The following is a 15760-nucleotide window of genomic DNA, read 5'->3' on the forward strand; positions in this document are numbered from 1 at the left end:
AGGATTTATGAAACTCTAAATTGAACTTTGTCACAGAAGCCTAAGGATAACTTCTAAATGGGGTTAGTGCACCATTTTACAGATGGTAAATTGAAACAGAGTCTTACTGTAGGAACACAGTCTGTTGACTGGAACAGGTATGGGAGATTCAGTGTTGGAGCCTGTGACGCCCTTCCCTGGCTCTCCCTGTCAGGTTCCTACCAGCTCGTGGCTACTGCCTTTCACTAGGCACCACCAGGGACTCCACCAGTCCGGACTGTCCCTTTTTTTGGGTTTCTCTCTCCGCTCTAGCACAGATCTCAATAGATCCCCCTGCTAGGCAGCACCACCAGTCACGTTCTACAACCAATGTTCCCAGAGACCTTGCCTGAGTCTCTCTATCCGGTTACATTCGTGACTGCGTGCCTATGCTGTTCCTAACCCCCTTGTATCAATGCAGATAACTCATAACACGGGGTTGCTCTGGATACTTATAATGTTATCTTCTCCTCTTCACCGCTGCCACCATTTGTTACTGTTTCCCTTCAGCCTTGGTTATTACCTTACCCTCCCTTCTGGTCTGTGAAACCCCAGCCAAGGATCAGGCCTTCGGTAAACCAAAATAGTATTTATTAAATAACATTAATAACAAGATAACTTTGATAATGATCTACAAGCTTATGGTTTCATCTATTACTGTGATATTTGACTTATTACTAATCCGAACTCCACCTCCCTCTTTCTCCACACTCTCCTGACATACACCAACTCACACCCACCTCCAAACTCCACCAAAACAACCCACTCACGTCCACCCAGATTCAACTGTCATCCTTCCATTTATACTCTCAGCCATCCAAACACTCAGCCAATCATCCAGCATTCTACTGCTCATTTACTCCCCCCTCCTCTTTCATTCCACTTACCACATATCTTCTATACAAACAGCACTTACCATATATACATTAATACAGGAACATCACAGAGCCCTCTGTCCAATGGGCCACACTAGCTCTCAGCTTGGTAGAGCCAGGATTAGGGTCAATTCATAGACAGATGACCAAGTCAGCATAAGTAGGCTTTCTATGTGGATGTTGATTGATTTGTTGAATTGGTCCTATGACAGTCATGGTTACCATAGGCTCAAGGCATAATGTAAGCAATTCCTGAGAAGACTGGAAATTTTGTGCTGCTTTGTTACAGTGAATCTGGGCTTGAGCTGTGAAATGAATTTAGAGAGAGGCATAGGCCCAATCCATGCCTGTAAAACAGTAGATTAAAACTGGGTGTATCACACATTAGCTAGTAATCTATAGTTAAAGAAAATACTTTTAAGACAAAAAACAATGTCTTCCCTGGGGAAAAACTGAGGTAGGAGGATTGCACACATTGAAAGTTTATATATTTACATTATTTATATGCTACCTTATAGCAAATGTTCTTGGGGGGCAGTATGTGACAACATAAAAAATCCCATTACAATAAAAATACAATGTAAGCAACAAATAAAAACAGTCAAATCAAAACAGACAGCAAAGAAGTAAAACACAGAGCCAGATCACTTTTAAAAAGAAAGCAGAGGAATAAAAATGGTCAGGATTCAATCCACCCCAGACCCTGGAGAGACCATTTTGAAGGAAAAGGCTGGAAGGCTCACAAAGAACCCAAATCCAATGGAAGACCTGAAGGATCCTGCTGCAGTTCAACAGCAGCCTCAAGAGACCCATCTCAGGAGTGCCTTGTCTGCCCCTCTGGCCCCATAGATAGGCCTCCTGGGCCTTAGTGGACCCAATGGTAAGCCAAGAGTTGCTGGAGGAATGTCCGCTTGGCTGCCAGATCGCGATCTTGTCAGGGAGTAGCAGTGGCCTCCTTGGAAGAAATGGTCTGATCAGGAGGAGGGAGAAAACCCACCTGCGAACAATGACCCAGCAGAGAATCAGACAGAGGAGGGCTGGCTTTATACGTTTCTCCCTGACTTTTACTGGGTTGGCAGCTCCCTTTTGAGTGGAAGGATGAATAAGAACACTAACTGATGAAGCAAAAACTTAACTGGTTTATCAGTGCAACTCTGAAAAAGTCCAAAGTCCTATATTTGCCTTTTATCTTTGCCAAAATCAGAGCTTGGAAAAGTTACTTTTTTGTATGTGCTGGCTGGGGCTGATGGGAGTTGTAGTTCAAAAAAGTAACTTTTCCAAGCTCTGCAAAAAGTAGCATAGAACAAAATCATAGCATAATAGAATAAGTCTGGACTAGGCCCAGAAAAAAAACAGAAAAATTTGGAAAAAAACCTGGGTTTTTCTGTTTCCCCCCAAATTTCCCCAGGAAAAATTAAAACAAAACAAGAAAAACCCAATTTCTCTCTAATTTTTCCAGGTCCCCCCCCCACATCTCTAGTATGGACCTGTTTTAGAGGCAATAACCATGTTCAACATCACAATATATTTTCGATTCAGATTATATTCTTAAATATATGCTAAAAGCAAAATGATTAAGGCTACAATCCTGCACATACTTACTTGGGACAATCACAGAAAAGGCCCTGTCCCTGGTGCTTGCCAGCCTAACAGCTCTCACTTGTGGGCCAGAGAACAGGTCTTGGATACAGATCTTAAGGCTTGGGCAGGTACATATTAGTGCAGTTCATTTTACTCTCTCTTTTAAAAATGGTGTTAACTCTTGAAGCAGTGGATGCAATTGTGATCTGATCCTGTTTGGTGTGCGTAGTTGGAGCGAGATATGCTTATTTTCCTCTTCCTTTCCTGTTCCTTTCCTTCTCCCTTAGTTCGTAAGCCATTTTTATAAAAGTTAAATCATCCCAAAAGCTTTGGCAGAAAAGCAGCATACGAATGCGGTAAAATAAGAGTAAATAGCAATGCGTCTCTTGAGGCCAAGCTAGACATAAAGTGGTAGACCTGTTTCTTTAAATGCAACAATCACTTATAAAGAGAGGGCAGGGTGGAAGGGTCCAATTTAAGAGTAAAGTGGGGGTGGGCCTCCTCTTCTGTTCTTCAAACTCCATATTCTGTCAGCTGGGCTCCTAATATTGGAAGCAAGTCAAACTGGGGGGGTGTACACACTGTGTGATAATGTGCATTCAGTGCTTCATGCAAGCACCTTTTTGGGAAGCTGCACACACAACATCATCCCCCTGTTGTCCCTGTCCCACAGTATTTGTCAATCTAAAGCGGATTCTGTTAGAATGGTTATAATCTGTTTTGTGCCAATAATTCACTTCTCAAGCTCTTGCTGCCTACAGTTGTACACAGGGAGTACTTTCTCAGGTCACTTGTCTACGAATGCAATCGGCAAAATTGGAAGCAGTACAGTATCCTAGCCACCTTTGTACACTGATATATATCCCTGTATGTCAGTATATCAACACACCAATTTCCAGCCCCTCTCTTTCGAAAGACTGGTGAAAATAAATTTTAAAATGGTCTGTGGAAACACCAGTTGAAGGGAGAGGAGTTTGAAAACACACCCATCTTTGTGTACAGACAACATAGATAGTAGCTGCCACTTTAGATCAAGTTATTGTGTAAAGGTGTGTACAACTGCAAACTGCTATGTACAAAAGTGCACTGTGAAAAAATGACCCCTACATATTTCAAAGGCTGTGCATGTACACAGCTTGGGAGAAAACCAGGGAAAGATTATGGGCAGGTAAGTAGCAGGAGTAGGAAGGGCTTGGCTGTTGTCGCCCACTACAGTAGAACCTTGTTATAACGTGGATGCGCCCATATGATAGGAGTTCCATGTTACATTGAAAACCGCAGTACTGATACAGAATTATATTTGGAGACATCGTCATACCCATAATAGAACTGAATCCATGGTACAGCAAAACACATTATAATGAGGTTCCAAGGTTTTGTTCTTTCAAATGAGACATCCACTGCCTGCTTTATTGGGGCAGCAGATCCACACTTCAAAAGACGATTCTGCCACTTTCATGTATAGTTTGACTCGTGCAGGTTCAGTTTGCTGGTTTTCTGCCATACAGAAACTGAACCCTCTCTCTGGCATGTGTTCCGTTTCGATGCAACAAGAACTGAAATGCAGATTTTTACTCAGGGTCTGTTTCCTTGTTGGTTGATCCATAGACCATAAAAAGAACTCCTTTTAAAGAGTATAGTATTTTGGAGAAGTTTGCCAGCTTTCCCCCCCTCTGGCTAGGTTCTTGTGCTTCCGTCAGTTGTCTGAGAAGCAAAAATGATCAACAAGCAGGATTCTTTCAAGAAAAAGAAAAGTGGATGATTTTATTGCCCAGGGAGAGTTGCTAATGGTACTATTAGGGAGGCCCGTGAAGGCAAGAAATTATATTGCAAAGGCTGTTAGATGCTAACTTGAAAAAAATGTACTGAAATGGATACATGGAAACATTTACTGTACTTTTATCTGGGTTTTTGTGTTTGAAGAGGGCATACTTCTAGTCTGGTTCTTTTCCTTCCTGTCCACCCTGCAAGATGGCATTGATGGATTGATTTCCATTGTGGCACTTATTTGTTATTGTAAGTCCATATGTGTACAGATCCAAGTGTAAGATTAGGTTCCCCCTCCATTGTTAGGGGTGAGTCACTCAGTTCATTAAACCTCCCTGATTCGCTCCACCACCTGCTCCTCTCCCCTCCTGACCCTGAAAACCCTGACCATTTATTTACCTCTTTCCCTGGTTTCCCATTTGATTCCCTTTCAATTATACATCTTTTTGTCTCAAACCCTAATGTCAGGGAATACTAAGTTTTTATCTTGCTCTCTTTTTATTTTTGTGTACTTTTAAGGTCTTTTTGTAATTCTCATGTTAACATCCTTCCTTACACAAGCCTAAATCTAGATCTTAAAGAGTTCTAAGGAGTAAAGTTACATGCTTATTACAGTTTTGTTCACAAGCCTCAATGTCATCAGTTTGTCATGGGAAGGCTAGTTAGGTTTGCAATCCCATGCATGCTGCCTTTAGAGTAAGCTCCATTGAACTCAGTGGGACTTAACTCTGAGTAAATAAACATAGGATTGTGCTATAAGAGTGCAATGGGAGGATAATAAATCAAGAGAACAGCAACAAACACACAAGTGAAACACCACCAATTGTAGTATAATATGTTGCAAGGTATTAAATTAAGTATTTAAGTATAAAAGAAAATAAATTTGTTTTTCTCCACTAGGGCCTCCACCCCTGCGCGCTTCACATGCCAACCCCTCCCCTTTCTCCAGGTCATTAAGCCTCCCCCTGTCCTCTCCCTGGGTTACCAAGTCTCCTTTTCCATTTCCCTCCATGGATCACCAAGGCTCTTCCCCCCCATGGGTCATGAAGCTTCCTCTCCTCCCTCCAAACGGGTTGCCAAGCTTAATCCTTTCCTCCCCCCCCCCACGGATGGGTTGCCAAGCTTCCTGCTGTCCAGCTGTCACAGTAGTGATGCCAAGGCCTGGCATAGTTGCCCCAGGCTATCACTCTTTGCCCAGGCCACTCTCCCTAGTTGTCCCTCACTGTCTCATGTGCTTTGGTGCTCTCATCCCCCCCCCCGGGGTCACCAAGCTTCCTGCTCATGGTAACGATGTTGAGGCCTCTCGGAGCAGCCTGGGCTTGTCGCTCCATGGTTCTCCCAGGTTGCTGGCCAGCTCGCTGATCCACTCTCCACCGCCCACAGACCTGTCTGTGGCACTGTGAACTGTAGTGTGAAAGATTCAGGGTGTGCAAAAATAGTATATAGTTAGATTAAATATGCCCAAGGATGTATTTAGCATTCCAATGCCGTTATGCATTGGGAACAGGAGCAGGTTTCATTCTGACCAAGCATTTGGGTACAATATTGCCTGTGTGTGTTTCTTTCCATTTACCTTAGTGGCCCTTTGCCCATGTTTATGAACCACTTATTCAGAAAAGTTTACTGTTTCAGGTTAACTTCTTTTACCGTCAAAGGAAGGTCAAGGCTTCAGATAACACTTAGCAGTGTGCATGCTGTACCTGGTACCTGGTATTTGACATGTTTTTCCAGTTAAGAGACTTGTTTGACACCTGCCACCCTATGATGTTAAAAACAATTTCTGCTAGGATCTTTGTTTCTTACTGTGTTTACTAGTGCATTGACTGTAGTTGCCTGTTTCTGAACTGGTTCTTGCTTTGTGCAGGAAAAATTGTACGAATAGAAATAACAGTGTCATACAGGAACAGAGTGCCTCGCCAGACTGGTCCATGGTGCATAGAGAGACCATTGGAGCATGCAAGTAATGATTAAAAAGAGAGGTACTGAGTATTAAGAATCCCTGGAAGTGATGTCCTCTGACCTGAAATCACTGGGCTAGTCCAAATAGCCTGTCATAACATGAACAAGTCCTGGGCTTGCATACTTCTGTCTTCCTTTCCATCTTCTTCCATCCCCATAGTTTGTCATTGCATGTTGGGAATGCTTTGATTTGGATTCCTGCATTGAGCAGAGGGTTGGACTTGATGGCCTTATAGGCCCCTTCCAACTCTACTATTCTATGATTCTGTGATGACAACCTGCAAACCATGGCTTGTTTGAGCCCTATAAGCCAGGATTAGAAAGCAGGGTTTGATTCTGTGTTGCTGGGCTCAGCCTAAACACTGTTTGCCAGTTGGGATGTAACAGCAAACTATGACTCACTGAAAACTAGGATGTTACCAATTAAGATAAGTAGGTAAGGAACATATAAATGCAGTGCCTGCAATAGCAAGCCATAGTTTCACATATCTGAGACAATCCACTGTCACCTAATCCCAGATGTGTGGAATTTGGCTGTGGGTTATACTATGAAGAAAAGACCCTCACTTATTTTTTTTAGAAATATTTATAAACCACTTAATCAAAGAGCCCTCCAAGCAGTGTATATAACAAACTGTAGATAAAACACAGCTAAAATCCATAAAACTATTAAAAATAAATATAAATAAAATATTGAAACACTGGGAATAATAAAATCAGATTGGGAAGGCTTGATGAAATAAAAACATTTTCAGCAGGTGTCTAAAACAATATAGAAGACACCTGCCTAATGTCAATAGGCAGGGAGTTCCAAAGCATAGGTGCTGCCACACTAAAAGATGAACTCCTCACAAATATGGAGCAAACATGTGGCACTGGTAAAAGTGCAATTTGTAGATCAATGTAGCTGAATAGGATCATATGGGGCAAAGCAGTCCCTTAAATAAACTGATCCTAAGCTGTTAAAATGTATTTACTTGAGGGAGAGAGAATTAGGATGGATGGGAGGGCAAAGCACAAAAGGTTTCATTATACCTTAGAAAAAAGGGCTGTTAGTTGGATCTGAAAGAGCTAAGCATGCTTCAAATTTGGGAGCAAACACCATTTCTACCTATCCATGTTTTCTCAAAAGCAAGTCCCAGTGTTTTCTATGGCGCATTCTCCCAGACAAGCACACAGCATTACAGCCTAACTTTAACTTTTGTAGGATCTCTAATCCTTATTTGAGACAACTAGGAAACTATGCACTGCTACAGTTTTTTCACAGAGAATTTCCCAAGCCTGAAGGTAGAAGAGAAGCTGAGGTACACAGACAAGGAAAGTGTAATGAAGTAAAGGAATCACTTGGCCTGGGGTCATCAGGAGTATTTGGGCAGTGTGAGATTTATGAGGGGCATTAGCAATTCATTTCCTGGTTTTAAAAGCTTGAGTTCATAATGAATGTAAGATAGAGAGCTACATTGCTCTCCTTCATCAGCCCCTGTTTAACAGAAATCTTACTTTTTCATAAACATTACAAGTTTATTGTGCTGGATATCCAAATTGCACAATGGGGAAATCCTGCCCCCCCCCGCCACAGTCACCAGTCTACAAGAACAATGCTAGCAAGCTAACTTACTGGCCTTGCTCTGTTGCCTTTATCTTGAAGGCCAAACTATATGTGAAGTTAAATGCTAGATGTGCTTTTGTATCTAACGTGCAGGATTTTAAAAATGCGGATTGCATCAGCTGGGACTGCAAGCACCCCCCAAACAATAAATGCAACTTGGTGGCCACTGTGTTTAATGAATGAATGACACTCCCTACTGTTCATTCTTTAGCAGGCTGCAAATGCCCTGTCAAAGCAGCAGGTGTGTAATGTGGCCCATAAGCCCTATGCACAAAAGGGGAGCTTTTAGGTTGCTGTGGAATAGGACAGATCGATGTGAAGGGGTACAGGACTCCTGTACCTTTGAAGAACTGTGTACAGTGATTGTTGCATCAGATGCAGCTTTTCTCACTCTTGCATGTCGAGCTGTATCTGCCAAAATTCCTTCTTCTGATACAGGAGACTTGCCCTCCAATGCACCTGGCCATCCTACTGTGGGATATAGTAGAGAAATTATTCTCTAATGAACAGCAAGATATCACAAATGTCTATGTGTGGAGCACATTATTCTCAAGGCAATAAAAACGGGAGGATATCATCATGTGTGTGTATGAGTAAAGAGTATTTTTAATAGATTGGCCCACACACCCCTCATGTGTTAACATGGTGGTTAACAAATCAATAATTTCCAGAACATTTAAACATACACACACTGAATAAGGAACACAGAACGGAAACAATGGATGAGAAAGTGAAGGAATGCTAGGTGACTAATGCAGCGAATCTAACATTTCAAGTTAGATGCTGGGCAATATTTAGGTATTGTGTGACCTAAATATTTAGGTATTTACCCAATATTTAGGTATTTAGGTATGGTGTGACTCAATATTTAGGTATGGTTCAAAAGCTGAACCATATACATCTAACCTTATAATGATGCTCCTGATATGAACTTAATGTGATGCGGTGTGGCAATGATAGACTATTCTACCTCATCAGAGCCTTTTATATCTAGCTGCCACCTGGAGTATGACATAGACCTGGCTCAAACAGTCTTTTCTGATTGTCTGAAAATGATTTATAAAGTCAAGAATGAGCACTGAAACTTCCCTGGCTTGCACAATATGCTAAGCCATGTTTATAAGCCATGGTTTCAGGGCTGGCGCTAGGGTAAATAGTGCCCTGGGTGAGGAGTGCCTTCAGCTCTCCCCCCCTCCAGTGGCCACCTTCTAGGTCTACCCAGAGGGTTTATGGGGCCTGGTGCAGGTGTGATGTTGGGGCCCTGCTGCTGCCCCCTACAAGGACCCATGCATTGCAAGGCCAGAAAACTGTTGTTTCCCCCCGATTATCTGAAAATCTCATAAATTGAGTAAGTATATAGCTTTCAGTCTTTTTTTCTCTTGTGTGCAGGAGTCAAATGAGTTTAAATTTTCCTGGGCTGTTGAAGACGGCAGTGTTTTGAAAACCTTCCCAATATGAAGCTTTAATCCAATACTTGCTTTTCTGGGAGTAAAACTGTAATACTAATCCTACATAATGGGAGTAAACCCCATTGAATTCAACTGGACTTACTTTTGAGTAGACATGGTTAGGATTGTGCTGTAAATTAATGGCACTTTTGAGTGAACATAGCAAAGAATAGTGTTTGTGTTGTAAATCTTTCTCTTCCCCTCCAATCCTATTTTTAAAAGCAATTAGGCAGGGCTTACTTAGGTATCACTGCTTTTATTATGTAGGAAACTAATACTGATTTTTTAAAAAATGTTCTGCGATGACCAACTAGTTTTGACAATAAATTATTATGTATGTATTTTTACATCTCCAGTGTGTGTATGTGTATGGAGTCTTTCCAACAACCCTGTGAGGTAGGGTTGCCAACTGGAAGCCAAAGCAGCTCACAATAAGAAGTAAATCCCTTTAAAATCCAATAACCATAAAAACAAGCATAAAAAATTGCAAAACAGCTTAAAGTGGCGTGATTCTGAATTTTGGGTTGGATGAGTGAAGTTCCTTATCATTTGAGGTTGCATTTTTGTGCACGCTTCCCTGTTTGAGTAAGCCCCATTGAATACATTGGGACTTCTGAGTACACAAACATAGGACTGCACTGTAAATATCTTTATAGGTTGTGTAAATAATAAACATCTTTGACAATCATGCTTATATAAATATGTCTTCATACTGTGTCCCGATATGTATCTGATTGCGCACTATGGTTGTACATGATTATTTCCTCTACATTGTAAGTGTGCCCTTCTTCCTTGGGGTGGTCATGGTTCCCCTCTGTTGTTTTCATGCTGAGGGGCAGATTAGGCTGAGAGATGATGCGTAGCCCATGGCCACCCAGTAAACTTTATAACGCATTTCCATTAAAAAAATTAATTAAAACGATTTACATGCAGGCAAAGTTTATTAAGTAGATCTGCACAACACATTTAAAGCATATCCAACTTGCATTTAAAGCACATGAGTTTCCCTAAATAATCCTATGAAGTGTAGTTTCCCCCTCACAGTTATATTTCCCACCACTCTTAACAAACTACAGTTCCCATGATTCCGTGGTGGGATTCATGTGCTTCGTATGTGTGTTGAATGTGCTTTAAATGAATGGTGTGGATCTGCCCCAGGTATGCTCTGCATTCATTAGTGAATTGAAAAGAACAATTTTAAAAGATACTTTTTTAAACAGGAGAAGGGTTGTAGCTCAGCGGTAGGGCATATGCTTTGCATGCAAAGGTCCAAAATTCAATTTCTGGAAAAGAGTATTGGAATTGGGTTGGCTGTCAAAGTGAGTTTATAGCAGCCCAGACAGAAAAGGGCAGAGAATCTTCTTACTCTTATTCATTTCTCAGACCTCTTTCTGAAGTGAAGGGTCAAATCTGTAAAGAAGGTTGGAGCAGTCATGTTAACTGGTAGGGACAGGGCATTCCAGGCAGGGGGTTGCCAACCCTACTTGGATGTGGATATCTTTGCACAGTACTGCCCCTAGGCACCGGGAAGCAGGGCAGTTGCCCCAGGGTCCGTGCTTTGGGGGGCCCTGCGCTTGGCGATCTTTTCCCTTTCTGAGGCCAGGCGTGCCACAAGCGGAGGCCATGCTGCTCAACCACAGGCGAGTGCCTGGTCCAGAGGAGTCCCAGACGCCGCTGTTGTTCATGCCCCCTGGAGCCAAGGATGGCGAAAAGGTGGCGGACGCCAGCTGGGATCCGTCAGCCCTGCAGCTTCTGTTCGCCCGCGTAGGGCTGCTGAGCCAATCCAAAGGCTCGGCCTACGTACTGTGCACTGTGGCCGGGCCGCGCAAAGCAGGCAGCGCCGGAGCGAGTATCTCCGGCCAGTCCTGCAGCCAGCTGGTGTGCGAGTTCCGCTGGGCGCCCTTCTCTGGGCGTGGAGCCTGCATCCGGCCCAGCAAGCAGGAGCCCGAACTGGCCTTGGCGCTGCAAGAAATGCTGGAGCCAGCCGTGCGCTTGGCGCACTACCCCCGGGCGCAGCTGGAAGTAAGCGCACTCCTCCTGCAAGACGGTGGTTTGACGCTGGCCCTCGCCAATGCTTGATGATATCACTCGGACCCACCCCTGAAATCTCTGGGTTTGGGATGCTTCTGACCTGGCAACCCTACTGCCTGACCAGTCTTATCTCTATTGCTGCCCAGACATAAAGAAAGATTTTATCATTGCTTTAGAGTCCTTGACAGTAGGCCTAGCTGATAAGCAGGCCCCTCCCTTCCAGCCTCCAAAGGATACATTTTACATCCAATTTAAGTGTCAAATTATCATCTATTCTGTTTCATATGCAACTATGTAAAATATTTACTTCATCGTGTCCAGGGAGAGGTCTTATTATGTCACAATTCCATGTTGAGATTGAGTATCATCATACACTCTAATATACCATTTATTCGATTTATGAAAACTTTAAACAAAATACCAAGAATTCTGTTGAGCAGTGTGGCAATGTCAGGGTAGGACACAGGGCAGGCAGCTTCCTATGTTCCAGGGGCCAATGGTATACAGAGGAACTGAGGCAGGGGGCCCCTTGCTTTGTGGAGCCCTGGGGCAAATTGCCACAATCCCCTCCCAGGCAGCTCCACAGCTTTGCAGTGTTACCAAGCTGTATGGCTTGTAAAGGATTGTAAAACATAGCAGTGTAACAGGTCCTGCTACTCCCAGTCTTTTCCCCAGAAGTGCCTATGAAAAGGGCCCAGAGCAAGCTACCTTTTATTTGCTGCTCTGCTTTCAGTGGATTCCTGCTCCAGTTCTAAGATCCCAATGAAATCACTGTCATGTGGTGTGGGTGGATCTCAAAAGATGACTCTCTTGGAGCTGTAGGTCTCATGGAGTTGTAGACCTATATTGTTTATTATGTTCACCACACACACAAAATGGCTCCTGCTGCAAATTTTCTTCTCTGAGCTCCAACTTTCCCTCCTCAGTTATCACGGGTTTTACTTTCAATATATTTTTGTAGCAGTTCCTATCTTTTGGCAAGCATTCTTTATTTTAGAACATCCATTATTTTTATCTTTAAAAATAATAAAGAAAAGTTATTAACAAAAAAATATCCAGCTGACCACTTGCAGCTTACTTTTATTATTATATAGTGCTTCCAGTATTTATAATATTTCAAGTGCTAAGCAGTTGGTAATGTTGCCCAGTAGTGCAGTGGCAAATTCAGAAGTGCAAGGTCACTTCATGATAGTCACAGCCATGCAACTCCCCCACCTTTTGCTGCTGGGTTGAGAATGTGATCCTTATTAATGCCTTCTCCCACAACAACAGCATGAAACAGGAGAGTGTTAGCTACTGAAAAGTCTTCTCAGGACAAGGAAACATGTTAAAAGACTCTTCTCATTGGCCAACACTTCCCCTTTCATGCTGATTGGCTCAAAGGATGCTGGAGGCATTGGGACCCTTTTCCTCAAAACGTAAGGGGTCTAAGATCCCCCGAGACCCCGGATGACTATATCCCTGATGTTGTCTCAAAGTAAGCTGTGTTTCACTTATTTTTAAGTAGTGAAAATGACATCAAAGTAGAAACTGAAAAAGCTAAGGAAGATCATTTTTATTTATTTTATTTTATTTATTACGGTAGGACCCCCTTCTCGGCACCCCACTTTTCGGTGTTCTACTAATACGGTGCCAGCGGAGCGATCAGCTGGAGGGGGGTCTGGAGCTCCCCACACTCCAGCTGATCACGCTGGAGGAGGGGAAGATCAGCTTTAGCGTGCTACAGCTGATCTTCTCTTCTGGCGCAATCAGACTCCCACTTGAGCTGATCGCGCCCAAGGAGGGGAAGATCTGATCTTCTCCTCCTATGGTGCAATCAGTGGGTTAGGTTCCAGACCCCCGCGCTACAGCTGATCCGCTTTCCGGCGGTTTTCGCTTTCCGGCAGGGGTCTAGAAACTAACCTGCCGTATGAGTGGAGCCCTACTGTATATATATCCCGCCCTTCCTCCCAGCAGGAGCCCAGGGCAGCAAACAAAATAGCTAAAAACACTTTAAAACATCATAAAAAGACCTTAAAAAGGTAAAGGTGTCCCCGCACTTGTAGTGCGAGTCATTTCCGACTCTTAGGGTGATGTCTTGTGACATTCACTAGGCAGACCGTATATATGGGGTGCAACTGCAGGGGGAGTGCGGGGGGGTGCGGACCTCAGGTGCGTGCCCTCCCAGGGGCATGGATGAGGTGGCTGGACTTGCGCGCGCACACACTCAAAGCCAGCCACCCCATCCATGCCCCTGGGAGGGCGCAAGCCAGAGGGGCACCCAGCTGGAGAAGGCCTGGGAATGCTGGCACCCCTCCCTTGCCCCACCGATGCTGCTCCCGCACCAGCCCACCTGCCCGCCTCCGAGGAGTTGGAGCAGCCTTGCCGGGCAACGGCGTGGGGCAGGGTGGGGCGGTTCTGGGTGTCACCCCCCTCATGGTGACACCCGGGTGTGGGCTGCACCCTCCGCACCCTGGTAGTGATGCCCCTGATGGGGTGGGATTGCCAGTTCCTTCCCCGGTCTTTCTTTACCCCCCAGCATATGCTGGGTACTCATTTTACCGGCCACGGATGGATGGAAGGCTGAGTGGACCTCGGCCTCTTTTACCGGAGATTCGACTTCCTCCTTCCGTTGGAATTGAACTCCGGACATGAGTAGAGCTTTCGGCTGCATTACCGCCACTTACCACTCAGCGCCACGGAGGATCCTGAAAAAGACCTTAAAATACATTAAAACAAAATAACGTTAAAAACATTTTTTAAAAAACTTTAAAAACATATTTTTATTTAAAAAAAGGATTAAAAACATATTATTAAAGAAAACATATTAAAAGCAATTCTAACACAGACACAGACTGGGATAGGTCTCAACTTAAAAGGCTTGCCGAAAGAGGAAAGTCTTCAAAAGGCGCTGAAAAGATAGCAGAGATGACGCCTGCCTAATATTTAAGGGGAGGGAATTCCACAGGGTAAGTGCCGCCACACTAAAGGTCCATTTCCTATATTGTGCAGAACGAACCTCCTGATAAGATGGTATCTGCAGGAGGCCCTCACCTGCAGAGCGCAGTGATCAACTGGGTATATAAGGGGTAAGATGGTCTTTCAGGTATCCTGGTCCTGAGCTGTGTAGGGCTTTGTATACCAAAACTAGAACCTTGAACTTGGCCCGGTAGTTAATACCCAATATTAGTTAATACTTTTTGTAGTTAATACTTTTTGTAATTAATACCCAAACAACTTGTAAAACCTTGGGGGGGGGGAGGTTACACATACTTTTTTTCAGCACACTAGCTCACTGCAGACAGTACTTTCAAAAAGCACAGCCACTGAGCTCAGCTTAGCACCCACCTCAGCTCAGCACCCCAGGCAACTGCCCAGCTCACCCACCCCAAGGCCAGCCCTACATGGTTTAGTTAACTCAGTGCTGCAGCTGGTTACTGTGATTTACAGCAATCCTGTGTGTGCTTACTCAGAGGTAAGCCCCACTGAGTTCAGCAGGGCTCAGGCTCACCGTCAGGTAGATGTGTAAAGGATTGCCATGTGAAGTTGTTTTTTGCACTCTCTGCTTCTGTAGTTCACCAGAGGTGGAGTGGGGAATTGATTACAATGCACATCTGATTTTGAAAGCGGTTCTTCTTAGTGTTGTTAATACAGGATAGAAAGCAGGAGCGATTCATCCTAGGCTAAATTTATTTATTTATTTATTGCATTTGTATACCGCCCCATAGCTGAAGCTCTCTGGGCGGTTTACAACAATTAAAAACATTAAAAACAAATACACAAATTTAAAAACACATTTTTAAAAAGCAATTTAAAAACACATGCCAAAATGCCTGGGAGAAGAGGAAAGATTTGACCTGGCGCCGAAAAGATAACAGTGTTGGTGCCAGGCGCATCTCGTCGTAAACATCATTCCATAATTTGGGAGCTACCACTGAGAAGGCCCTCTCACTTGTTGCCAGCCTCCCAGCTTCCCTCGGAGTAGGCACCCAGAGGAGGGCCTTTGATGTTGAGCGTAGTGTATGGGTAGGTTCGTGTCAGGAGAGGCGTTCCATCAGGTATTGTGGTCCTAAGCCATATAAAGCTTTATAGATTAAAACCAGCACCTTGAATCGAGCTCGGAAACATACAGGCAGCCAATGCAAGCGGGCCAGAATCAGTTTTATATGTTCGAACCGTCTGGTCCCTGTTACCTATCTGGCCACAGCATTTTGCACAAGCTGCAGCTTCCAAAACGTCTTCAAAGGCAGCCCCACGTAGAGCGCATTGCAGTAGTCTAACTTGGTGGTTACCAGAGCATGGACAACTGAAGCCAGGTTATCCCTGTTCAGATAGGGGCATAGCTGGGCCACCAACCGAAGTTGGTAGAAGGCACTCCATGCCACCGAGAGTACCTGAGCCTCAAGTGACAGAGATGGTTCTAGGGGAACCCCCAAGCTACCAACCTGCTCCTTCGGGGGAGTGCAACCCCATCCAGGACAGGTTGGACATCC

General features: G+C 44.1%; 1 protein-coding gene across 1 annotated transcript; it reads left to right on the forward strand.

Moving 5' to 3' along the window:
- The first annotated feature begins 10880 nt into the window (after positions 1-10880).
- Positions 10881-11336, forward strand: LOC133377253 (exosome complex component MTR3-like). Its single transcript, XM_061610901.1, has one exon. It carries the CDS (start codon positions 10881-10883, stop codon positions 11334-11336), a length of 456 nt encoding a protein of 151 aa, XP_061466885.1.
- Positions 11337-15760: the final 4424 nt, after the last annotated feature.

This window comes from Rhineura floridana, chromosome 1, assembly GCF_030035675.1.
Source record: "Rhineura floridana isolate rRhiFlo1 chromosome 1, rRhiFlo1.hap2, whole genome shotgun sequence".
In the NCBI taxonomy this organism is placed as follows: Eukaryota; Metazoa; Chordata; class Lepidosauria; order Squamata; family Rhineuridae; genus Rhineura; species Rhineura floridana.